This window comes from Halichoeres trimaculatus, unplaced genomic scaffold (genome assembly GCF_033239565.1).
Source record: "Halichoeres trimaculatus isolate MK-OKI-2021-1 unplaced genomic scaffold, fHalTri1.1 fHalTri1_scaffold_4, whole genome shotgun sequence".
NCBI classification, from domain to species: domain Eukaryota; kingdom Metazoa; phylum Chordata; class Actinopteri; order Labriformes; family Labridae; genus Halichoeres; species Halichoeres trimaculatus.
This window is the reverse complement of record NW_027437182.1, coordinates 27555092-27581475: the sequence shown is the minus strand read 5'-3', so window position 1 is coordinate 27581475 and position 26384 is coordinate 27555092. Positions and strand designations below refer to the sequence as shown.

Genomic DNA, 26384 nt, shown 5'->3' with positions numbered 1-26384 from the left:
CACTTGGTTTTAATTATCCTTGTAACATGAAATAATGTGACGCAAGAGAGAGTTGTGTGTCATGAATCTGTCACTTGTTCAAGTGTCCCAGGAGGTAAAAATATCAATCTTATTCTCATTACGTGCAAGAGTAGAAAATGTGTGCTCGCAGCATGTACATGTGAATGTGTCTCTGACCTCATCATTCCTAAAACCTCCCGCCCTACCAGCAGGGATGATAAAACGAGCAGTGAAAAGAGCTTCACAAGTTTAGGAGGGCAAGTCCACTAAAATGCAGACACTGTTCTTAAAAAAACTTTCCACAATGGAGTAATTTCTTGAAACTTTTAGATCCTCAATGTAGATTTCTTAAAGGCTCATTGAACCATTTAGAGCAGGGGTCACCAACGTGGTGCCCACAAGACCTACTTAGTGTGCCTGCGAGATGTGCTCCAAAAAACGGCACTGGCCACAATGAAGCTCCTTCTTAACATTATTGTTCTGTAAATCATTGATAATAATTGTGAAATAATTAACACTGACCTGTGAGCAGTCTCTTCACATAGTAGTACAACTTCTTCTTATGATTAATGTTATAAAAAAGTGGTCTGTGCAATTTTGTTTTTATCAGACAAGTAGCCCTTCGTGCCACTCATTTCCCATGAGGTAGCCCTCAGTCTCAAAAAGGTTGATGACCCGATTTAGAGAAAGTGCCAAGGAAGCAGAAGATGATATATCTGCCTGGTGAATTTTCGAACAAGGCCTTCCTTGGTTTTCACGACTCTATCTTCAAGTGTCCTGACCTTGAAGGGGCCGTGAAGTTGTAAATCGTTCCAGTGAAAAATGTGTGCTGTCCATATAAACTTCCCAAGAATCAATTTACAACCTTGAAGCTGCAAACTTCAGAAAGTCATGGGTTTCATGAGTGAATAGATGATTTTTCAATCCCTCTTGAGTCAGAATGAGATGATGTGAGGATGTATCAGAGGCTAAGGAAAACTAACATTTAAATCATAAGGTCAGTTTGAAACCAGAGGAGTGAAATGTAAATGAATGGAAAAAAAAAAAAGAGATTGAAACTTTACAAACATTTTTTAACTAGACAAAACAGCACAAATGCATCTACAATGTTTGTTTGCCTGTATTTTTAATATAAATGCTACTGTATGCTTTTGATGTTCTATCCTGCATCTCAGGTTTTTAATTCACGAGAGCTCATTTATAGAGGCTATGGTCAATAACTTTTCATAAGCTTTAACATCCAGTTTTGAAAAATGAAGCTAAGCTCATCCATCAAAACATCAGTGACATGTACGTGTACTTTAAAACCAAACAAAATGACTTAATGTGGATTATATCTTTATTTAAAATTCTCTGGTGTAGAGTCTAATGACAAAATCTATATACAAAAAGCAAACATTAATTATACCTATGAGTGGACATATAAACAGGACATTGAACAACAAGTGCCTGGTTAAATGCACTTTGTCAAAGAAGCATAACAACACATGGAGCCACATCACCAGCTGTGAACCTCTCAGTTTCCATGACGCTGTGGGGGAGTCAAACACCATGACGTTTCTACATCCTCATTTGGGCCGTTAGTCAGGCAGCAGTGCTTCACACATGATTTCCATGTAGAGGATCGGGGCAGGGGGCTCGCAAGGCACTTTACCACATCAAGCTCCAGCTGCTTCTTGTTGAAAATGTGTGTTTAAAATGTGCAGAGGGCCACAGGGACCAAAGTTCACCATAGGATACCCCATAGCCCCACCCACTTAAACTACCCCACCTTCCTCCAGTCCCTGCTCAGCTTCAGGGCCTCACAATCACTACCAGGTGAGCTCCTATCCGTCTTCCTGTCCTACCCGCCTATCAGGTTTGCGGTCTTTCTGATGTGCTGTCAGTCCTCGGGGTCTGCATGCTGTACAAGGACTGTACAAGAGATCTTAGCTGCAAATGAGCCCAATCTATCAGCACAGGAAGAGGAAAAGGAACACAGACGAAACTTTGAAGTGGGAACAGAGCCGTGTTACAAACTTCAAAAAACACAGCAGTTTGTAACTTGTTATCATTACAGCAGCCCTTTAAAAGCCCTGCCAAGGCATCTGGCTCCTGTTTGGACCTGGAACTGGATCTGTTTGTGTGGCACCACTCTGAGAGCCAAAGCACGCGGTACAGGTGAAATCAAAATGAACTCTTCCTACATGAAAAAAAAAAAGATCAAAGCATATTTATGTCTATATATACATCCTTCACGGGACATGAAACTTTTCTGATAGCAATAGTATTTACAGTATTTGTGGCTCATAGTGGCAAGCAGGGGTGATTGCACAAAACCTTTACAGCGCTTTAACTTTTAAAGAGTATCTTAAGAACTTCTTGTTTATAGAATAAATTAAACACCATTTTCAAAATGGTTGTCATATCCTTCTTTGTTTGGTATTACTTTAGAAATTAAAAAAAACAAAAAAACAAAAATGAAAACAAATTAAAACAAACAAAAAAATATAAAAACAAGATGAAGGCCGTGTTTCTTAGTATTTGATTGGCAGTATAGTAGTGGTATGACACATCGAGTCAAAGCAATCTGCACCAATGGTTTCTACCTCTGCAGTCCTTTTAACACAGGGAAACCTCATTTAAAAACTCCACATTTAAATTTCTACATTTTAGAAAAGCATCACTACACAAGACACTATATAAGACAACCGGTGCTGACAAAAAGTATGACACAATTGATGGTTACACAACATACTACTAAAGAGATACCTGTAAGAACACCAGCTGGGCGTATCAAGCCACTGTTAGTGAATGAGAACTGATTTAAATGGCGTGAGTCATCAGGCACGACAAGCCTGCAGGGTCACTCTGAAAAGCAAAACATTGTTTGTCAGAGTAGATACTCAGACCTGTTTGTGTGGCAGGCAGAAACAATTTGTCAGGTGATGTCAGGATGCTCTGAGTTTGGCTCATGCTGGAGTCAATTAACAGCGCATTTAGGGGAGCCTGAAGCTGGAAGTTTAAGTGTGGGAGCCAACATGATGACATTAAAACTAGAGCAGATTCAGATCCATACTCATCCCTTGTGACTTGGTTGCCATTTCAATATAAAATTTCTTACTTGTCACATTTGTCTTGTTTGGAAGCTGTTTAAGGAACAGCCAACTCTGCCTTTTCTATCCCTTGACAGTCTTATCTCTCAGCCTCCAAGTTACGCATTTCTGTCACTACTGAACAAGTTTGGTTAAAACACACTGCGTTCATCCTTCAAATCAAAAAGCTTCTGATGATTTTAGCAGTTGTAATTTTTGAACGTCAAAATTAACAAATTCTAGATTGCGTAAATTTTTGGATTTTTCAGGCACTTCATGGCGTTCAGCTGTTTCCTGAAAACCACTGACTGTATAAAAGGGGGCAACATGACAGCTTCCAAAAAGTGAAGCCAAAACATCCGTAGTCACCAAATTGAGTCAGAACAGGTCAAATCTGCCTCCATGTCAACTGATGGAACATGGGGTCAAACTACAAAATCAAAATACTGTCACATTTGGCCTCCAGGGATGCTCTGTGGATTTCTTTTCCTCACAGGTTAAAGAACAGAGGGCAGCAAACACGCAAGACCAAATTATAAAAAGCATGACTAGAATGTCCTCATGGATCACACAGTATACTCAGTAAAAACAGAACTTTATAAAAAAACACAACAACACACACCTTTTTGGGGGGGGGCTGAAGTTAGCTATGTTACATTAGCTTTAATGCTACTGTAATTTCGACATTGCTCTCTGTCTTTATATGGTGCTACTTTCCTATATGAACAATAATTTTGGTCCAGTTTAAATGAAGTTTACTGCAAAAAATAGAAAGTGCCATCAATAAAATGTGTTAGCACCCAAAGCGGCTTAGAGCACTTTTCTCCATATTTTTCAATTTCTATCATCTTTCTATCCTTTGTTGTTATGTTAGTGCATTTTCAGGTTTGGATCACTCATTGAAGCAGGCATCAAACTTGGGCTCCAAACGCACACTGTGACAGCACCTGCTGTGGTGGGTATTTTGGCTTCACTTTTGGGCATCAGAAGGAGATGCGACATGCCATCCATTTTTACATATAGTCGATAATGCAAACAAAGCTTGGAAAACAAAGCCAAAAAAATAACAAGTGCCATATCAAGAAAAAGAAGCATGTAACAAGATAAAGAAGGCACATTTTCCTTTTGTTTGGAGGCAGAAAGGCACGTAGGAACCAGAACTACATTTATCAGTCGGCAGGAGAGTACTCATGGTGATGCTCATGTTCCTCTTCCTTTGCTGCATGTAGCTTATTCACTCACACACATCAGCCACAAGCACTTAGTGTATCTCAGTATGGCATAGCTTTGTTGTTGTGGGTTCAGAGTCTTTCACTTAATGCAGCTTTAAGCACGTACACTTCAACATCAACATGATGATGTCTTAGAAATAATATACTCCTCTCTCTCTTACAGGAGAAATGGAGGTCATTTTGGTGTCCGTAGGGGAGTGGGGGGCTCCAGCACCTGGTGATGGAATGTATCCCCTTTTAGCCAGTCCAGTGGTTGGGAAGTAGGGGAGTGGTGTAAGTGGTTGATACAGAGGGAGGAAATTGAGGAGGCTTAGAGACTGCAAGCTGCAGACCAAATCCTAGTTTAAAGACCTGGATGTAAACGACTAAGAATTAACTTCTCACTTAAAATCAGCAGGCCGCAGCTACTTTGAGAAAGCAGGTAACTCTGGTTATTTCTTTTACTCTGTAGACTTCACAACAAAGGCTTAGAGGCAGAGTTTGAACCCTTTCACACAGGTTGAGGGTCTGCAGCCTGCAGCCTTTGTCCCCCCAGTGTTGGACCCTATCAAACTGGGCCTTGATTGTGGTGATAGTTATAATGGTTGCTATGGTCAGAGTCTGCAATTTGTAAGCTGGGTTTCCTCTCGGGCTCTTCGCTGTCAACTGTCTCTTTCCTGGTGCAACGTGGCGGACGCTTCTTAAAGAAGTCTGACACATAGCGCACCTGCAGAGGAGAGGAGGACAAAGAAAGGGGTTAGATTTGGTCATTTTATGAATAAAATAAATCAACTCACATACAGATGGAGTATTTGCATGTATGAAATACAGAGGAGGAAAGGGCTGGGCTGGAAACTGTTACTACATGTGTCTGGACAGGTTTGTGCACAGCTGGTGAGTGACACACTCTCACACATCTGAGGAGAACACACAGAGAGCAGGCACAACCCCTGTAGGCCATAAAACACCATGCCCAGGAGGGTCTCTAATTGCACACAGCACGGTAAAGGCCAAAGGCTCGGGCTCACTTCCCAATTAATCATGCACGCACACACATGCATGTACACACACACTCCAAAATTTCCACAAGGCAGTGCTGACAGTGTCCCACTCAAAACAGGGAAGTGGCCAAATAATAAAGGAGCCCAGCTGGATGAAGTGAAGAGAATAGACTTATGGTTTGAGAGAGTGCTGGTGTGAGTGTGTGGGTTTGTATCCAGTCACACTTTGCTGCTTTCACACTTTGCTTCCCTCGTTTCTTCTTGTTTTCCCTCGTATCTTTTTTTTACTCACAGACTGAAGTAAAGCTGAAACATGGGTTCTTCTGTAGATATATACGGCTTCAAATAAAGTATCACTGACAGGAAGATTTCCATTAAATATCATTCTTACTATCTAGACAGTTCCACCCATGTTTGGTTTTCAAAAAGCATGAAACCGCAGTAGCAAAACTGTCAGGTCAAGGATGAAGCTATTTCACAGAAAACTAAACGTAAAGAATTATGAAAATGTCTGTGATTTCTCTCAAAGTCTGAAAGTTTTTGTCAATGTCAATAATGTATTTTCTGTCCCAAATTTGATCTAAACTGACAAAAATCTGTTGTCTGTGTGAGCTTGGTTACCTGACACCAAATCACCTCAACTCTGAATAATGACTGCTATATTTAAAGTAAATATCATGTAGGGGAACTTATATATTACAATTTTGTCCTTGAGAGAGGTTGTCTAGGAGACTCACGTTGAGTATGGCAACAAGTGCTCCTTGCAGCAGCCCCACCAGCACATCGCTCCAGTGGTGCTTGTAATCAGAGACTCGGGTGTAACCCACATACACCGCAAAGGCCACCAGGAAGAACTGGATGGTGGGCCGTAGGAGCCTAGCCCACTTGGCCACCAGTCTGGCATGCACGTACAACTGGAGGAGGACACAGAGAAGGAGAACAATAGGTATGAAGGCAGGGGGAGAACAGACAGAGAGAAGACACGAGTCAAGGTTGGTATCCTTGGTATGTTTTGAGTTTATAAGAATAATTAGCATATGCTTATAAAGCTTAACAGCTGTTAAGTTCTAGTTAATTAGAAGTTGTCTTTTCATATATTTGGGCTGCAGGAGTATTTTTTAATTTGTTCAGGAACAGACCGCCTTTTATAGCTTAGAGGTGCAAATTAGATTATCATCAGTTTCTAAATAGTTATTTTCAGTGTCTGAGAATGCTGCTGGGGTATGTAGCCAAAAGTTTTTAACTGCACATTGCATGAAAACTCCTTTTTTTTTCCGCTAAACTATGTAAAACTCTTCTGATGGCTAAAAATGACAGTACTTTGCACATTAAAGAAAAATGGGAAAGGGAAGCAGGGATGAGGCTCTCAGTGGAAGTTTGGGAAGAGATTTGCAGTTTTCAATGTTCCTCAACAAATTCAGTAAATTGGAGAGAGCACTGTTGGAAAAATATTATTAGATACTTTAAGACCTCATATCAAGAAAAGTATAAGAACCCAAGTCCAACATGCTGCAGACAGTGTGGTTCAGGAGTGGCAAATCAGTTTCATGTCTTCTGGGGTTGCCCCAAACTGGATTTGTATTGGGAGGATATCCACAAAACACTTTAAAAACGATTTGACACTGAAATATTATTGAATTTTGAAGAACTTTGTCTAGGTAATATTGTTTCCATAAAAGATAGGAGTGAAAAAAAAGTTATTGCAGGCCCTCATGGCAGCTAGCAAAAAGTCCATCACTAGAAAATGGCTCAATCCTCTACCACCTACAAGAGACGAGTGGTTTGAAATAATCCTAGAAATCTTTAAAATGGAGAAGTTGACCTACAATCTAAGGATTCAGAAAGATAAATTTTATATAATCTGGAATAAGTGGATTGAATTTGTTTCCCCATTTAGAGCAGACTTTGTCTGACCCCACTATCAGTTATTCTTCTTCAACCTCCTAAGTGAGAGACACAATGTAAATGTAAACTCCTCTTGTTCATTTGTACATAGTTATTCATTTATATGAGTGATGTAACATATGTGGATATTATATGGAGATTTACACACATTTAAAATGTAAACAGCAACAAGGAGAATGTGTTTAATGGTATATCTTTGAAGAAGACACACAAAATTCTACATATGTGTAAATACAAAAGACTGGAAAAGGACTTTGTATAACAAATGCTTAATTGTTTATCAATGAAAATGTGTTTTCCGACAAAAAATAAAGAATTATAAAAAAAGAAAACTTCTCATTTTTAACTTTCTGGTGGTAAAAAAAAAATCTTATCAAGTCATTATTTAGTTTGGAGAAAACTACTTACTCAAGCACAAGATAAAATAAGTCGAGACAAGAGGTGCCACTTTGTCCACTGGGGAAGCCAAAGTCAACACAAACACAAGAACTTTAAACAGACAGCAGACAACATGCTGTTATTCTAGATAGTTATCTCACTTAATCCAACAAGACAAATGAACACTTTTATTTACAGATTTTGTGGCTGAATAGCCTCAAATTGTACTTCTATTAAAAAGGTGTTGAGTATGAATTTTATTTATGTCCTCCGTGGACTAAAACCTCCCTTTAAAAGAAAAAAGCACCTGCCAACAAATTACTAACCTGGCCCAAAAACTAAATGCTCAAAGCTTCTGCTGGGCTGCTGTTGGAGGTGCAAAAGTTGGCACTGCACCACGACCCCACCACACACACACACACACTCCACTCACCACTGCAAGACACACACTGGATATCACAGCTGAGCTCTGTTTGTTTACACTACTTTCCTGGCAAAAAGTGCTCTAGCCTTGAAATATTCTGTCATTTCTTTCAAATTTACTCGAACTTAATCATGTTGATAGCTTGGCCTTGTGAGGCTTGCTGTCTTGCATTGGTGCCTGGCTCTTAACAAAACAAAGGAGACGAGGCCAAGGGTAATGAACTGAATGTGCCTAGAAGACAGAACACAGCTCATGTGCTTTCCTTCATCATTGCTGGGAAAAAAAAGCAGCAGAGGCTTCCAGATCACTTCCCTCAGAGCACACTTTCTCCCTCTGAGATCTTTCCTTTTATGTCCAAAAGCACAAAATGTCTCTGCAGGCCTTTTCTCCTCACAACAATAAGCCGTTAAGAGAAAATCTCAATGCTTTGGTCCTTTTTCAGATCACCCATTTAGGGGCTGTTATGCCCAATTCACAGAGATACTGCAGGAACCATCTCTAGAGATCACCCTACGTTTACTGTACTTTGAGATAGATGTGAACGTTGAGTTTTGTGCAGTACTTACTGCGAGGAAAAGCATGCAGTACATCCCAAAAGAGGAATGACCGGAGTAGAATGACAATCTGGAAAAGAAAGAAAACAGAGTTTTGGATCTCATGGGAACTTGAAAATCTTTTTTATTTTTCAACAATGAGCAAAATGACACATTCTCTTCTCACCTGGACTCTGTGACGTCCTGAGGCCTCCCTGTGCAGTTGATCCCCTGCACATATCCCTTGCAGACCTTTGGGGCACACACAGCCATGAAGTTTGGTCGTGGGCGGCCAATAGTGAACTTGGCAAGGTCGGTAAGCGACTGGCTAACTGCTGCTCCGAACAGGAAGGTGCCCACTACTTTGTAGAGAGCAGCTACATATTGGTTGAAGTCGGAATTGGAGTAAACCCTTTTGCTGTAGACCAGATAAGCCTCTCCAGAGCAGATCTTAAAAAATAAGAGAGGAACACAGGGAAGGACTTTTTTAAAAGGTTTTGGTACATTTCTCAATTTTTTACATCATTAGAGTTAAATTACTTTTCCTTTTCATACTTCAACACTCCAGCCTGATTCCTTCAGGCCAAATGGTAATGGAGCAAACAGCACAGGATGTTGAAAAATGACTTAATTTCAGTTAACTTTCCATGATTTCTGAGAGCTCTCTTTACTTACAATGATGACGGTGCAGGAGATAGTGACAGCTGCCAGCATGACATGAGTGATGGTGTCTGGTTTTAACGGGTACATGATGCTCTCGTCGTCACAGTAAACCCCTCTTTGGTAAGGCTTAAACACGATGGTCATGATGAGGAAGGGCAGAGCCGCTGCAGAGAGAAACAAACCAGAGAAACTAACAGTTTAATGAGATGGATAAGATAATTCTCTATATTTGGAAAAGTTGTGTTTTTCCTAAAATAAGTCAGAAGACTGCAATGCTAAGGTACAGCTGGTCCAAGGTAATGAAGGCCCATGTATAGGAGGAAAGAAATGTTTTGGGAAAACACATTTGTCTCAGTCTCTGCAGGTTTTCAGACATTACATCATTCCTAAACAGGGAAGTACAAATGTTTCTCCAAGGACAGCTAAATTGTTTCCCCCCTGTCTCGCTCTTTTTCAGGACCAAAGGTCTAAAATCACAATGTTGAAAACAACCCGCAGGGAGAAAAATACATCCAGTAGTTAAATGTCAGGGTGGAAATGCACAGCAAGGAGGTACAAAAATAAACAGGGCAAAACAGCATTTATACGCACAGGCATGTGGGCATGTGTGAAAGGCACACATCGCCAAGAGACGCAAGAGTGCATAAACACATACAAGACGGTACACAAATTACTGCCAACACCACACACACACACACACACACACACACACACACACACACACACACACACACACACACACACACACACACACACACACACACGTTTGAATGATGTGGCTGTGTGCGAAGAAGAGGAGCAAAAATAACTGCCCAAGGCTCCTGTGTGTGAGAGTGATGTCCCTGAGAAGTCTGAAAACATCCACTCCAAAAATACATCCACTCACTCTCTCCTTCTCCTGAGCACATTAACGCTCATTTCACTGCATTTTATAGCTGAAAAAATGCATCAATGATAGGAAAACGTGTAATTTTTAAGACTTTTATCTTGTTAAAGTTGTTGAAACAGAACCCAAAGTGGAAACATTTTGCTAGGGATGGGAATCGAAAACCGTTTCCTGTTAAGAATCGATAAGAAATGTTTCAATCCATTGATATCATTAGCTTTAATGCTTAACGATTCCCTTATCAATTCTTTACATTATGACTAGTCTGCCGCAGCTATCTTAGCTTATCAGTCAGATAAAAGTTTTCCAAGAAAACGCTGATTTCAGGATTTCAGCTTCAAGTTTTACTTAGGGCTAAACACATAAAGTAATGTATTTTAGTCTCTCACACAAGCTTCCTATTCAACACCTTCAGCATGGTACAAATCTCCTTATTTACCAAAAACAATGTGAACAAAATAGTGCTAGCTTGATGCTAATGGGAAGTTGCATTGATAATATGCTAGTGGTTAGCATCCTTCAGTGTAACTTTGTTTTTACACCAGAATTTCAACTTTCATCACAGACACATATCCAAGTTACTCTCTGTTAACGGTACGTGTAGAGGCCATTCTGGTGGGTGAGGGGAGCCAAACGTTTTTGTGACCGTGTGATGGAAAAAGTCTTTTATGTCAGATTATTGTGGAATGAGGTTCCTAAGAAATGAATGACAAAAATGGAGCTTCCATCTGTAAAATAAATGGATCATGGACCAGATTCGTGAGTACTGGACTTATTTTTTTAAAAGTGTAAAAGTGGACACGCGTCAGGACAACAGCTAAGGCTCCTCTTTTTCAGGTGGCTTAAACTCATGGCAGGATTTGCCACTACAGTACTAAAAAATCCAAATGTCAAAATACTAACAGGCAAAAGAAAGAAAAGTTACGTCCAGGCTCATGGCTGACTGCATAACTACAGCAAGGTTCAAAACAACTTGTGGCTTAGCTATAACCACTTCGAGACACTAGATAGCTAACTTACAAAACAGTGCATCAATTTCTCTTGACATGCAGCTTTTACTTATTGATATTCATTTATGTGCAGAGGTATCTAGATCCAGTAACCAATTTCATATTTATTTACTTGTAAACTCAATAAAAATGTTGTTGACACAGGAAGGAGGAATTGATAAGAGAATCGATAAAGAATCGAATCCATTAGCAGAATCTAAAAAGGCATTGGTAATAATAAAATTTTATCAATTCCCATTTCTACATTTTGCAGATTATCCACTTCGACCTTCAATTTTAGAACTAGGGTAGGAATTTTGAGTGTGTTGAGGAGAGAGTGAGAGCACCAAGAAGTTTGAGTGATTCATCTTTTATTTTCTATTGCACTTAAAGTTTTTCATCAAATAAATTGAAATTGGCCGTTTCAGAAACTGCTATAGCCTGTTTGAGTCTGCAAGTGTGACTGCTTCATGTATGGGATATTTTGAGTAAATACAGCTTATTGCAGTTAAAAACAGTTTCCTTTCATTTCTCCACCTTTCCCACAGTAAAGTGTCACGGTGTAAATTAAAGGTGTTGGCCACAGAAGTCATGCTTTAACATTTCTGGACCCTTGTGATGCGTCATAGTTTGTGACAGGGTTAATGTTTAATCGATGCATGAAAATAATCACAAGTTGCAGCCCTGCTGAGGAATGTACTCTCCACCCTGGTTATCCACCACCCCCACAACCCATAGCGGGGCAGACAGTCTTGGGGCCATTTTGGAAATGCTGTACAGCCACATTCTATACAAGAAAAACAGAGCACACACTTGAAAAGTGCTCTCACCAATAGTATTACATTCCTGTGTAAATGAGGAGCGCACCCCTCCCATTCTTGTCAGAAAATGTCTGCAGCTGACACAATCCCAGGAGGAGGCTGACCGATGAAGACTGAGACGAAAAGAAAATACACAACTGGAAGGTGGATCAGGATTCAGCCTTGACTCAGAAATCTGACAACACTTATGATGAATATGGAGCAAGAGCCTACTGTTCATATTCAGTGTTCATAACACCTTCCTGTTATTCAAAGAAAAAAAAACACCTTCAAGACTTTAAGGGATGAGACCCTAAACTAACTACTGAGTTAGAAATTCCCCAAATACACACTATTCTCACGATCAACACATAATGGCATTGTATTATGACATGCAGTGTGACTCTTATTTGTCTGTCAGCATATGAGATAAGTATGAGCATTGTTTAGTGACATGCCAACAGCACACATGACAGTTACAGACACCACAAAGACAGAGTCACATTTGTTTGGTAAAGAAGGGAAGCAGAGAAAAGGAGCTTTGTCTTTGGAGGAGAATAAACAATAAGACTTCTACATGATAATCACATCACTGCACGCAGAGTCATGGTAACCTGACCCTGGAGACCTGCAGACAAATAGGAGGAAATAAAAGCAAAGTGGAGATAACACCGTATGAAAAGCGAATCGGCTCATAATATTTGAAAGAGGGAGGTGCTGAACCTCCCCACTTCTATATTTTTAACACAGAGTTTTTGATCAAAAACTGTACCCATCTAATTTCCCAAAGTTTTTCAAGTGTTCTGAGAAAAAGGGCAACTGTCCCTAAAAAAAAGCTTGAGGAGTATCTCACGCGTCTTTCTGCTAGAAGGAGAGTGTAGTTTGCTTTATATTTATAGGAAACACAATTTCTCAAAGCCAAGTGATCCCTATATATCCCCATTTTCAGCCTTCATGCTAAGCTAAGTTGCTGGCTATCCCTATACAACAACAGCTGTCTGCCAGGATGGATTTTATATGGTGCTAGCCAGGCTAGCTGCCCCCATCATCAGTCTGTACGCCCATGCTAGGTCAAGCTAACTTAAAGATTAGCTTCAGTTACAGGTTTGCAGGGCAGAGAAATGTGGGTCAAATCAATTTTCTCATGTGATTTTCCACTGGAAGGTGAATTTGTTACCAGTCAGGCCTAGTTAGCTTTTCTTTTTCTTTTTTTTTTTAATACCCCCAATCTTCTAGGTTGGCTAACCCAACAAGCTGCCCAGCGTTTCTTTCATGTAATCTTTCATCGTAAAGTTATCATTGTTCCTTTTAAATAGAGCTAGCCCAGCTTATTCCTTCTGTTCGTACACACAAAGCTGACTGACTTGCAAATGAACACTTAACAAATTACCCGTCTTGACCTAATGTGGATTTGTTTTCTTATAAACCAAGAAAAGCTGTTTTTTTTTTCAAGTGTTTTTGTTAAAGCTAAGCTAAGCTCAGCTGGATGCTGGTTATTGCACATTCAGCATTTCAAAATGACATCAAACTCTTATGATTTACTTATCCAGAAAGAAGGCTAGCTGTTTCCCCCTCTCCCAGTATTTAGCTAAGCTAACTGGCCACACGCCTCAGCAACATTTTTAACCTTTCAACATGAAAACCATTAAATCATCTCATGTAAACCTAACCTGTGTGCCAAAAGGAAAATATTACCTTTCAACAAACCTCTGCTGTCTGCTTCCTCTGTTTAAAGGTGTTACGCTAACGTAAGCTCACATGCTGCTGGCAGTGGATCCACATATTTAACATAAAGATCTTTATCAGTTTTCTCATGTCAATCACTGCAAGAATGTCTCTTTTGCCTTTAAGCAGAGCAGGCTGGCTGACTGTGTCTGGGTTTCCAGTTTTTGTGCTACGAGGAGCTAACTGGTTGCAGCTATAGCTTTGTGCTAGAGAGAAGATTTTATACCCTTTGACCAGACTTAGACTTGAGCTTTGTTGTTCTGTCTTTGCTGCCTCTATGCAAAGCAAAGCTAACTAGCTGCTGGCGCTTGCATCATGTTTTCTGAAATAGACATCAAAGTGGAATCAATCTTCTCATGTAACTTTCAGCCACAAGGTGACTTATACTTTAACAGAGACCCTCTAACAACCAACACATGGCACCTACGAATAACAAATTCAGTGGCTATCTGTTCATGCACTCTTAAACTATACAGCCTCACTGTGTTAGCAGCAGCTGGACCACACCTGACTGTATGACAGTTTCCCACCAAGACCACCACCAGATGCCGGATGGCTCCCTGTTTACATGGTAACCAGCCATGTGGGAGTCTTGATCCCGTTTGTCAAAACAACACAATATGGAGTCTCTTGTGTTTAACTAACATGTCTCAGGAAAGAACCAATAATATGGATTAACTGATGTTGCTTTTTGGTTTTACATCTGTATCCTGCTTTCAGCTGTTAAGAAAAGAAGCGAAAAGCTCTGAAAATGCACTTCAAGTTTGTCTTTCCATCTCAACCTCACTGCAACTTGACTGAACCTCAATCAAACAGAAACTAGATACAGTGTCATTACAGGAGTTATCATTTAGCTGCTGACTCAAAGGTTCTGATGTGTTACATAAAGAGTGGAATGACTCTGAAAACAGCTTGGTTTAAAATACTTTTGACTGATGTGAAAAAACAAAGAAGGATAATTGCATGGAAACTCTCAGTGCTGAGAGAAGTTTCTTTCTCTGGCCACCCTGATGCTGAATATCACCAAAATATTTGTTTAAACATTTCCATAGTCCTTTGATGTCTGGTTAAGACAAAAGTAAAATCCAGACAGCAAGTCAAAACCCTTTTGCTAGGCGCCGCCCTGTTGGCTATGGCTGCTTTTTGCAGCAGCTCTCTCTTCTTTGTCCTTTCCTGTATTTTTTGTCTCTTTTTCATAATCTTTGTATTTGGAGTGGATCATTACTTTGTATGGCTCATTTGTTGGTCATGGACACTAAACTTTTTGTGGCTTCAGTGATATTTTTACTACTTTTGCTCCTGTGTTTTTCTGGAGATCCTACATGTAACAACGGCTGTATTGTTTACATGTAAACTCAGCTGTTAGCAGCCTGTAGCATGTCAATGCTAACTGGTGTAAGGCCTGATGTCTTCCCATTAAGTGAGGAGAAGGAGGTGAGGACGACATTCTGGTTCTCAGGTGTGAGCTAAGAAGTGATGACATGGACCTGTCCTTCCATCCATTGTTATTGGGAACTTAAGATCTATCTCCAATAAGATGGACGAGCTAACTGTGCTAACCCAGCAACAGAGGGAATACCAGAAGGCAGAGTAGCACCATATCACAGACATGGCTAACGGTGCTAACATCAGACACCTGCTGTGAGCAGACAGGATCCAGGAGACAGAGATTGAGCACGACTGAAGAAGCCCAGTCCTGGACCCTGTGGAGGTGGAGGCTGGCTGAACTAGACAATGATGGACAAGCTGTCATCATCTATTTTCTTATGGACTTTTTTGCACTTTCTATACACTTTCTTACTTTTGTTTTCCTTGATTGCTGCGGTGACTTCAATTTCCTTGTACTTTTTACAATGACAGTGAAGATTTATTCTATTCTATATGGAAGCATAATAGTACCAGAGTAAAACAGTATGCTTAGCATAGGTAGGATTGGATCCATTGCTTTTGGGACACATTGTAACATGAAGACCATTTCAAATATTGCATCAGCCAGTGTAAGTTTTTTTTACAACTTCAAACTGCAAACAAATGAAAAGGAAAGACTGGTTTGACAGGATACTAGCATATATCACCTTCACCTCATGTGGATTTAAGTCAAAGCCAGGGAAACGTTAATTTAGTTTATAGAGTGATGGTACATGTCAGTTCAAACTGACAGGAGGACACTTATTTCTGTTTGAGTCACTTATTCAGTGACTCCAGACTTTTTTATGGGGCTTTTAACACTTACCAGAGCGAGGCTATTCATCACTCCAGAGTTAGAGAAAAATGGAGTGAAAAACATCAAAGAAAAGAGTCAGCAGCTCATAAAGTACTTGACTTTCTTACACCTTCAGAGTTCAGGAAAGACTCTTTTGAATGTGTATTTAGATCATTAAACCTTGAGCGTCACTTGTATGAGTTGTTTATCCCTATTAAAATAAGTCTTTGAAGAGTTTTCTGTGCTTTCTGTACTTTACTGAACTTGGATTTTGTAAGTTCACACAGTTCATGGACTGAGTGAAGTCAGGGCACCTGGTCTTAAAATATACCCTCTGCTGGCCTGTAAAAAAAAAAAACAGAGAATTTTCTTTTCTGGATTAATGAATTCAGCTGACTTTAACTTAAGAGACATTTTAACAACCTTGGATGTGAATAAAAGCAAACATATAAAGTGACGTAAAGAGTCTGGTCTGCTCTCAGAGGCAGAAAAGCTGGTACATCCAAAGATATGTGAATGTATCTCATAAGCAGCGCCTCAGTGGAGAATATCTGCCAGAAACAAACAAGCCTCTCTCTTGAGGAGCAGACACGTGGATGTATCCACAGCTCACGGTCAAAAAATAGACCCCTGAGTAGACAAAACAGGTCTCTAGGACACCACGAGACAACCCAGCAACCCAAACTGACACTGCACCCAGATCTGCCTTCACTGAAACAGCAAGCAGAGTCTATGAGTTCAACTCAGACATCCAGGGCGTGTTTTTCTGAGGAAATCTTAAAAAGAAACAGAAAGTTTTTGTCTAGGATACAGGAGAACCTTCTCTCTCGACACCTGCTTCTGCAGACAGAGGCAGGAAAACGCTGCCAGCTTGGAATGAAGCCAGGAAGCTTCTCTCCAGCTGCCTGTCAGAGGTCTCCTGCTCCAGCCCTTTTAATGGGACCCTCTTTGAAGCTGCAGAGGACAGGACTTGAGTTTTCCTGTATCAGATACAAATATGGCTCACTTTGGCAACTTTTGAGTGGCTTAGCCTTGGTGTTAGCATTTATAAACAAAGCATCCCACTGCTCCTCTTTGCTAGGACAGCAGCAAAAAGCTGAGTAATAAACAGAGCGGGAGTAAAATAAGGTCTACAGAGCGTAACAGAAGACTTCTACATCAAGTCACAAAGACGTCAGTGTCAGAAGACATTTGCTCTCTTCTTTTTTCCTTCCTTCCACTGATGATTCACATCCCCTCGTTCTGTTTTTCCCTCACATTCAGAGTCACTCATTCTTCTCTCTGAAAGTCCATCTTTATGTCACTCATTTCCATGAACGCAGCGTCCTCCCACACACTTCTCCTTATGTTGTAAATACAGAGGTCTCAATGGGAAGCTTCTTTTTTTAGCCGGCGGATGTGCAATTACACCAGAGCATTTGGACCACAGTCACACTCTGAGGCTCGGAGTGGAGGCTTGTCGAGACCTCTTCTCTGTCTCGATGTTTTTTTTCTAAATTTTAGAATCAACTGCTACAATCGTCTGGATGTTGTTGCAAAGGTTTGTAAGCGGCCTTAGACCTGCTGGCTCTGGTTTCTCTGACATAACCTAGTGCACCTGCAGGACTATGTGGAGGGACAATTATTCTCCTGATGTGAAAAACATACAGTCTGGGTTTTAAGTATGCATATTTTCAAGGCGTGTGTGTGTGAGATGTGTGAGGGGTGTATGGGGTGTTCTCATGCCCCTGGACTGCCCTGTTTGTCTCAGAGTTTCCTTCAGGGTCACAGCTGGAACATTCACTCCTCCATCTAATTCCTTCTACTCTCATTTCTTGTTTTCCTAAGCCAGAAAGTTTGTCTTTTTCTCTCTTTTGCTGGAAACATATCCTGGTTTTGACAGCTCTGGGTTTATCGTGCTGTATTGTCCAGACCTGTGACGTTGTTTGTACATCCAGGTCTTGGCTCTTCCACCGTGGACGACAGGGACAAGCATTTTCTCTCTAAGCTGCAGTCTACGTTTCTCCGTTTTCTCTTCCCTCCACTCTTTTGTTTCCTCCTTCCAAAACAAACAGGCTTTGTTGAAATGACAGCGAGAAACCCAAAGCACCAAAGCTCCTCAACATAGGAGATGCTACAGACCTTTCAAAGGTGGCTTGCGGTAATAAAACAACCAAACTCTCCCTCTTTCTGACTGTCTCACCCCGAGCCGGGCTGACTCATGTGGAAGGTATGTGCTGAGCCTACAACCCTAGCCGGCGTTGGCCTCTGGAATTCTAATTCACAAGAGGAACGCCCAAGCTCACCAGTCACACCAAATCCTGCGCCTGCCCATTCTTTATTTTTAATCCCGCAGTTTCGTTCTGTGCATTGTTCACGCATGCTTGGCTGCAAGCAGCGCAGAAGAAGACAGGGTGGCAAGCGGAGGTTGTGTGAGTGGTGGGAGGTTGGGCAGCTAAATCTGGGGCAGCAGTCAAAGAGTTTGGGTTTGGTGGAGATCAAAGAAGCAGGCCACACAGGTTTAAATCTAAACCATGATGATCTGCAGGAGGAGCACTGGAGCAGGACTGTCATAGATACTACTGAGCATCTTCTGAAGTGCTCTGCGTTCTTGTGCAGTGTCCTAATTTGTGTTTGCAAAGAAGATTGTGGGCGTAGAAATGGTTAGGAAAAGTACGGCTGTGTCCCCATCAATATTAACCTTGTTCAGCTGTCACTCTGTGTTTCACTGTCAACAGAGACCCCAGACTGCAGTGTCCTTTACACACCTTGTTGACAACACAGAGTTACCAGGAGCCGTGTTGGGTTTCATGATCAAACAGTTTTGCACCAATGCATGAATGCACTTCTCCTTCTCTCTTTTTGTCTTTCTCCGATAGAGCCATGGGGTACAGTGGGCCTAGATACATTTTAACTTAACAAATATCCCTGTAATATTCTGTGGTTATGATGGGACATATGGGAAATAAAACCTTGAAATGTTTGAAATTTTACATAATTAACACAAGATACAAACGTATTCTAGCCACAAGTGCCATCCACCAAGTCAGCAAGGGAGGAAGAGGCAGACAGGTAGGACACTGCAAGTGATGATAGCCTGATAATTTAATTATTAATTATTAATTGAAGTGATCCAATAGTTAGTAGTTCCATCAGGAGTCAGGGGGAAAACGGCTCAAGTGAGTGAAGCAGTACACTTCTTTTTTTTCTCATTTGATCAATAAAAAAAGTTTAAGGCATTAATTAAGTGTTTTTCTGGAACCTGAACTTCATGAAATTGCGATTTATGCAATAGAAAATTATCAATTTAGATTTTTTTTGTATAAATTAATGTGCTCCTTCCATTAATAATGGCATACGTGAAAACAAACAAACAAACAAAAAAAATATGGAACAGAGGTCTTGATGCTCAGTCTTTTATGGGGGATGGAGGATGAACTCTATTCTAACCAACCCTCTACAATATTTGGATTCCTTAACAATAAAAAATAGACAGGGTGCTTTTGGACTCTCCATTTTGCAGGAAATGCTGAAAAAAATTGACTGCAAAAAAGAAAAAAAAGAAAAAACGGACCAAGACATGAGATCAAAACATGATCCTTAGACACGAAACCAAAACGTGCTTTTCAACCAGCAGTATCATTAACTTCCAGTTCCATTAATGTATCTTTCAAGAACTATGTCGTACCTGTGGTACTTCGATGTCTTTATTTACACTGAGGTCCTGCAAAGATAAAGAAAATCATCTGAGGTGTAGAAACAATGAAAAAACAATGAAAGTAGCTGCACTACACCACCTAACCAGAGGAGGGCAGAGAGAAAAAGAAGAAGGCCAAACAACAAAGATGGTGCCATAGAAAGATGACGGTGTCATTTCAGTGGAAGGAGATTCAGCTTGTTCTGCTTTTGATCAAGCTGTACTGCGCTGCAAAAGGATTCATTAAATAGAGGTAGACCAATATATCGGCTGGCCGATATTTGGACATTTGTCTCTATCGGCCATCGGCCGTATTTTCTTTTAAAAAGCCGATTTTTGATCCGTTGTATAAAATGACGCAATTTTTGATCAGGCACAAAAAAGATGAGCACCTCAAACTTGTGGAACCACTTGGATACATTAGATACTTTTGTTCAAATTATATTAATAAGTTTAAATTTCTTTTTTGACATTTTAAGAAGAGTGTGAATGTTTACTACTGCTTGTTACATTGTGTGTTTACTCAGACAAAATATGCCATTGTTTTGAAAGCTGAATAAATGTTCAGAGGACTGGACACGACTTGTTGTAATTGATTTCTTTTAGTTGCTCAGAAATTGCTGCGTTTCACAAAAATGTGATAAATATATATTTATTTAACAATCGGCCTGAATATCAAATTGGAAAAATCGGCTATGCATATCGGCATCGGCTGCCCAAATTTGGAAAACATCGGCATCGGCATCGGCATCGGCATCGGCATCGGCATCGGCATCGGCCCCCAAAAAACCCATATCGGTCGACCTCTATCATTAAACTCACACTTGTAACAAGAAGAGCTTGAGTGACCAAGCAGACTCGAAAGGACAGAAATGCTCAACTCAAAATGCAGATATGAAAAGCAGAGATTGATGGATATTTGGATAAAAGGGCGACCCTGTTAACAGGAAACTTTCAGCTGGATGCTTCCTTCTCAAAATTCTTTGCATTATCTTGAAATACTAATCTAATTAATTTATTTTGACATTTAAAGAGCAAAAACTCTTTGTCTTTTAAAAGCTGTTGTGAACTCATCAACCACTGACCCATTCTGCTGAAGGTCTCCTTTTTACAGGGTAGCTCTTCAAACTGTTACACCGGGAGCTGACAGAGACACATTCACACTGTCAGGCTCAAAGCAGAAGAGTGTTGTGGAGTAACACAGGGAGCTGTGTTTGATGCTATTAGAAACAGTGGTTGAAATAAAACATAACAGAGCTCTGCCCATTGTAAATGTTTCGCTTTTTTTTAAAGCATGTTTAGCGTATCTCAAAGTTCCTGGACCAGATAGTGATTCTGGTTTTCAGCAGGTGTTGGGCCTTGTGGGTGTTTTGTTACTGGTTTGACTTTTTGGCTGTTAACTGTGTCTTTCTTGTAGATTTTTATACAATACTTCCCTTTTTGTCCATCTTGCCTAAGTTTTCAACAAATATCTGGATAATATTTTTGTCTTGAATCTATTTGGCCACAATAATCTTGAAGGTGAAATTGTAATATTGTAACATCCCTAAATCAAACCTTGTGAAATTTTACTCAGATAGCATAAAAGATTCTTACGCTTCCCTTTAATTAATCAATTTTTCACTTGCACTTTGTTGATCGTCTTGTTTGAATCTAAAAATGAAAGAGGAAAGACATGAAGAAAGAAGTAAAGATCCTCATCTACTTAGGACTGAAAGAACACTTTCAAGTTAACCAGAAATCCCTGAGCAATCATCATGATTGCAGAAAAAAAACATCAAGAAGGAGAAACAAACACTGTGCATATTTCTCATAGGGACGAGCCTGTTTGTTCAAAGGGCTCCAGTTTCCATGACAGAGCTCTCCTGAGGAAAACGATTCCCATCAAAAGTCTGAGCTGCCTTTTGCTCTGAGAACTTGGGGCAATCTGTCTTCCCAACACGACCGCAACAAGAGGCCCAGCTCCCCTGAGACCCTGGAGCAAAACAGCTTCAACAAAACACTCCAACTGACAACCAGATACCACATCAGCTCATGCATCTGTTAATAACAAGATGCTCAGACAAAATTAACACTGAGAAAACAGTTTTTCCCCTCGTCAGCTTTATTCTTTATCACAACTTAAAAGTATTACACTTGAACTGCTCCCTCATTACACAATACACCTTGGTGTGTGTGTGTGTGTGTGTGTGTGTGTGTGTGTGTGTGTGTGTGTGTGTGTGTGTGTGTGTGTGTGTGTGTGTGTGTGTGTGTGTGAGTAATCAATGACATAATAGCCCTTTAACAAAACTGGTTTGTCCTAACCTACTTTCAGGCACAACAAAGAGACCACGAATGGAAAAACAAGCGTTTGCGTGAGCGTGTGTTGCACCAGTGCCTTCCCTCCAGGCCATTTAACCACACATTACTTAAAGAGTATCTAACACATTAATCATAACTCGCAGCTTGTTCACATTCATGTCACTTCCAGCAGCACACCAGCCATACTGCTCTTTTGACTCCTAAACAGCCTCCACCTGCTGCACTGCACCTACAGATCTGAGAGAAGAAACTGTGGGCAGGGACAGGTTAAAGCCCAGTGTTTCCTCTCTGAGTTCACAGCCAACACCCACCGTCTATTTGTGCTGAGTGTAATCTTACAAAGTCCGAGGAAGGAAGGGAGGGAGGCAGCGAAGAAAGAATGGAACAGGAGAGAAGACGAAAGCTCACCACCAACAATCAACCTCTAAGCAGATATTTGAAAATCAGCTTGTGTGTTCCTATTGTTTTATCCCTGTAGCCTCTGATAGATCAGTATCAAAATCTCTTCTCTAAAGTGGTATTTTGCACTTGCATGAGCAGGGCAGGCTGTGAGAGAGTGCAGCTCCAATGCAGTCTACATTTCATCCCAAAAGATGGCAGGAAAAAAAGTACAAGTATGATACAAAAGCAAAAAACAGGGGATGAGAGATGGTCTGATACCTGCATTTTCTAACAGATGCAGAGACTGGAGTATTGTCCGCCTGTCGTACACATGAAATGTGTCCATTTTTGTGTCCACACACAAATGAAAAACACTTAAAGTCAATGTCAAGACATAAGTAGACACAAGTTCCCTGTCAGGGTTCCAAAGTGCACATCTAGTAGGTACATCTGGTAAGTGTTTATCTCGTAGGATAGACAAAACAAGACAAAAACCTTTGACTGTAACTTGAAAAAAGCTATTGGTTGAACTACAAAGTTAGCCTTGCCCCAACGAGCATAACCGGCTTGACCATGCAACCGAGTAAAGCTCGACCTTTTTGAATGACAACAAACTACAGTGGCGTTTGCACAAAACCCAACCCTTCTTGCAAGATCCATGCCAATGGTGTTTACACGAATAAACCAAACAAGCAAAAAACAGTCTAGTGTTGGAGGTGTAGGTGTTGGTGATGATACTGATGCTTCCATCTATAACAGCACTCTGCTGTTCTTATTTGATGTTTAAATGTATGTTTTCAGAAACCAACAAGATATTTTGGGGCCTAATTTGATCCAGGTAGTGGATTAGTATTGCATTATTTGGTTTTATTTTCAATTCCTAGAACTGGCTGTAAACTCACAATATTTCGCACTGGTAACCCAGCAGTGATACCAGTATCAGTGTCAATATCAACCTTCAGTGAGCAGTTTTAGAAGCCCAATACTGACACTGAGGCCCCATTTACACGACAACGTTTCATCTGAAACTACCAAAAAGCAGTGGAAACGCAGTGAAAAAAATCTGCGTTTACACAGAAACGGAAAAAGTTGTAGTAAGAATGCCAGGCCTATAGGCGGTGCTATAACTGTCTTGTCCAGAAGCAGCTTTTGGGAGATCTCCACCGAAGTAGTTGAGCCGATCATCTGGTGTATTGGGGAATACTAAGTTAAAAAGTGGAGCAAAAGATGCACATTTTGTATAAAGACAGTCAGCAGTTACAGCAGATTGAGCAGCACAAGCACAACACGATAGTTCACGACGATCGTAACAACAGTACTGTTGTCCTGTTGTATGCTCGCGTGGAGCAAAGTGTGACATCAGCGTTTCCACTGAAAACGCCGGCTTACTGTTTACATGGCAACGGTGTCAGCAGCAGAATTTTCACAAAAAACCCACTCTGGAGGCCGTTTTTAAAAGTGTGTAAACGCGAGGCTGAAACGTAACAAAACTTTTGCGTTTCACCCTAAAACTGTTGTCGCGTAAACGGCCCCTGATACTGGTTCCAGTATTATTATCGAGCCAGATATCAGTACTGGCATTCTTGACAATATGGGTATCAGCTAACATAGGTTTCTCTAGCAGTAGAAGTTTGAGGCAGTAGAAGAAATTGTTATGGAACTGGTATCAGGCAGTACTGGTATCTTTACCAGTGTCAAAATAAGCAATGCTGGTATCCCTTTGAGTATTAGTACAAGTCTGATGTGGGCTTCAGTACTGGTCCCTTGCAACACTGGTATCAGGACAGCTCTGAATAAGGTAAACATGAAGTGGTGGTGATAGAGAACAGATGAAAAACTATGGAGGAGAACTGCAGCCAAAGAGCAAAAACATCCACATTGGTAGCCCTTCATGGGAGTTTTTGGGTTTACTTTATGAAATGCAGTCAAAACCAAACTAAGTTTCCATATAGACTAATGGTGGACATAATTACAAGCTCCATCATGTTGTTACTACATGGCTGGGGAAACCGCACATAAGCTTGAGGCTGACTTGACGAGTATTTGGGTGAAAGACGTGGGTGGCATCAAGGGTGGGATGCTGCTACCCAGACCTGACCGTCCAACCCAAACCCAGCCCAGACGTTAATCCCAGACTTGTGACAGCGAAATGGCTCGGCTTATCAACTTCAGCAGTCTGCGGATGTTCCCTCGCATGGAAAAGCACCCCTAAGCTCTATGAAAAGCCGGGCAGGATGGGGGGGGGGGGGGACTGAAAGTGCACAGGGGAGCAGATCCACACATGCACGAGCCGTGTCTCTGTTCTGCCTCCGACTTTACCACCAACACCAGGGTTAGACACAAGGGCTGGACAAGCTGTTGAATACTAGGTCGTTAGGCAACTCACGTCAGTCAAAGGCTGTTGGCATTAATGCAGAATAAATCCCACTACTGTGTTACATTACACACACACACACACACACACACACACACACACACACACACACACACACACACACACACACACACACACACACACACACACACACACACACACACACGCTTAACCTGAGAGTCTGCTGCTGCAAACAGCTTCTTCTCAGGGTGGAGTTCTCACAACTGTTGTTATCATAAGCCTGATTATCCTTAAGGAGGATCATATGTGACATGCAAATGGTAATAAAGCACAGCTGATTATAAAACCTAATAATTTATATGTTGATTAATCTAGTATTTTTGATTTATTAACCCTTTTATTAAAACTTCCATAACTGCTAATGAGACTCCCGGCAACAGTGTTAATTTATTGATATGAAATACTCCTTATTAATTTACATTTCCTTTCTTAATTGAAAATAATTTGGTGAAATGCTTTATGGCTATTTAACTCCAGTGTCCACCACATAAAATAGCCTATTACACCCACCCATTAAAGATCAATAGTAAAAGATAAATGTTGACAACTAAAACCACAATTTGTGTCTCTAAATGTGATTCATTTCCCAACAGCTCATTATTTTAATCACTGCCCCAGAGGGATCCTCAGTAATGATGTGATCTAGTTACAGCAATAGAAGAGGGGGGGCATACTGATCCCTCAGATATAACCCTCAGCTCAAGTTAAATGCACAACAATAGACTCTGGAGCACTGTGGAAGTCATTTCTTGAGAAATGCAGTTTGTGGGAAAGAAGGAACATTCTTGGGAAGATTCCTGGCAAACAAAATATAGAAGAAAAAAAAAAGTGGGGCACACACACATGCATATCAAATTTCCATAAACAAACATTCAGCTTCCTGAGGCTCTGTAAAGTCCTGCAGAGTTTTTGGTCAAGTGAAGAGCATGCAGCAGGCCTGTGAGAGGAAAGAGAATGAGATCTCCTTTTTCAACAAAGTGCAGTTTAATGCCACATCGCTGCCTGGACTGGACACATTACAAGTTGGATCTACAAAGTGATGACAGGCTGCGCTTTTACTAGGCTATCTGACTCAGCATTTGCATATTACAGAGAGAGGACAGGATAAAATCTTTTCCGTGTTATCCTGGGGATCGTCTGTCTCATTAAAAACACATTTCCCCTGTCGTTTCTACGTGTAAATAAACACACATTTATTAGTCGGATTCCTGAGTTGCTGCCATGGGTGCAAATACACAAACACACCCATCGACTGGCAAGAAAGCGCTGCCACCACAAAGATGGTATCTTTAGCTTTCTGTCAATATGAGCTGCAATTCCCAGATAAACAGTCAGATTATGCTGACGTACAGTTAGACTCCATAACTTACCGACTATAACACAGAGCACGTCAATCACCACGTACAGCTTTTTCTTCTTCAGCTCCTTCATCTTCTCTGCGTTCATTTGCGTTCAACGATGAAACTTTACGCGAGGAGACCTACTTTTTAGTTAGAGTTAAGAAGTCCATGGGCGCTTTCTCGCGTTGCAACAAAAAGTACAGGCTTTGCAAACAACCTGGCAACCTGCACTTCAAGTTCTTCCGGGATCCTCGGAACTACCTGTGCTCACATTGACAGCAAAGGTGTGGACCTTTCTTAAAAAGACAGCGCACTAAAAAAAAAAAAAAAAAATGAAGGTCAGCGCTGCAGTCGTGCGTCTGTAGGACGCATTACTGCGTTCGGGTAAGAGCAGCTAAGAACAAAAAAGAAATGCAGAAGTGCAGAGATCCTCCGACTTCTCAGCGCTGGAGGCGTCCGGAGAATCCAGAATAAACTCTTCTCTCCTCACACACATACC

The 26384-nt window shown here is 40.8% G+C and overlaps 1 protein-coding gene across 1 annotated transcript; it reads right to left on the bottom strand.

Moving 5' to 3' along the window:
- Nucleotides 1–1310: 1310 nt before the first annotated feature.
- plpp2b (phospholipid phosphatase 2b) lies at nucleotides 1311–26384 on the bottom strand. The gene is made up of 6 exons (XM_074668785.1): nucleotides 25916–26384; nucleotides 9202–9353; nucleotides 8714–8976; nucleotides 8560–8617; nucleotides 6024–6200; nucleotides 1311–5012 (listed from the first exon to the last, which is right to left on the bottom strand). The coding sequence occupies exons 1-6, from the start codon at nucleotides 25989–25991 to the stop codon at nucleotides 4854–4856; spliced, it is 885 nt and encodes a 294-aa protein (XP_074524886.1). The 5' UTR covers nucleotides 25992–26384; the 3' UTR covers nucleotides 1311–4853.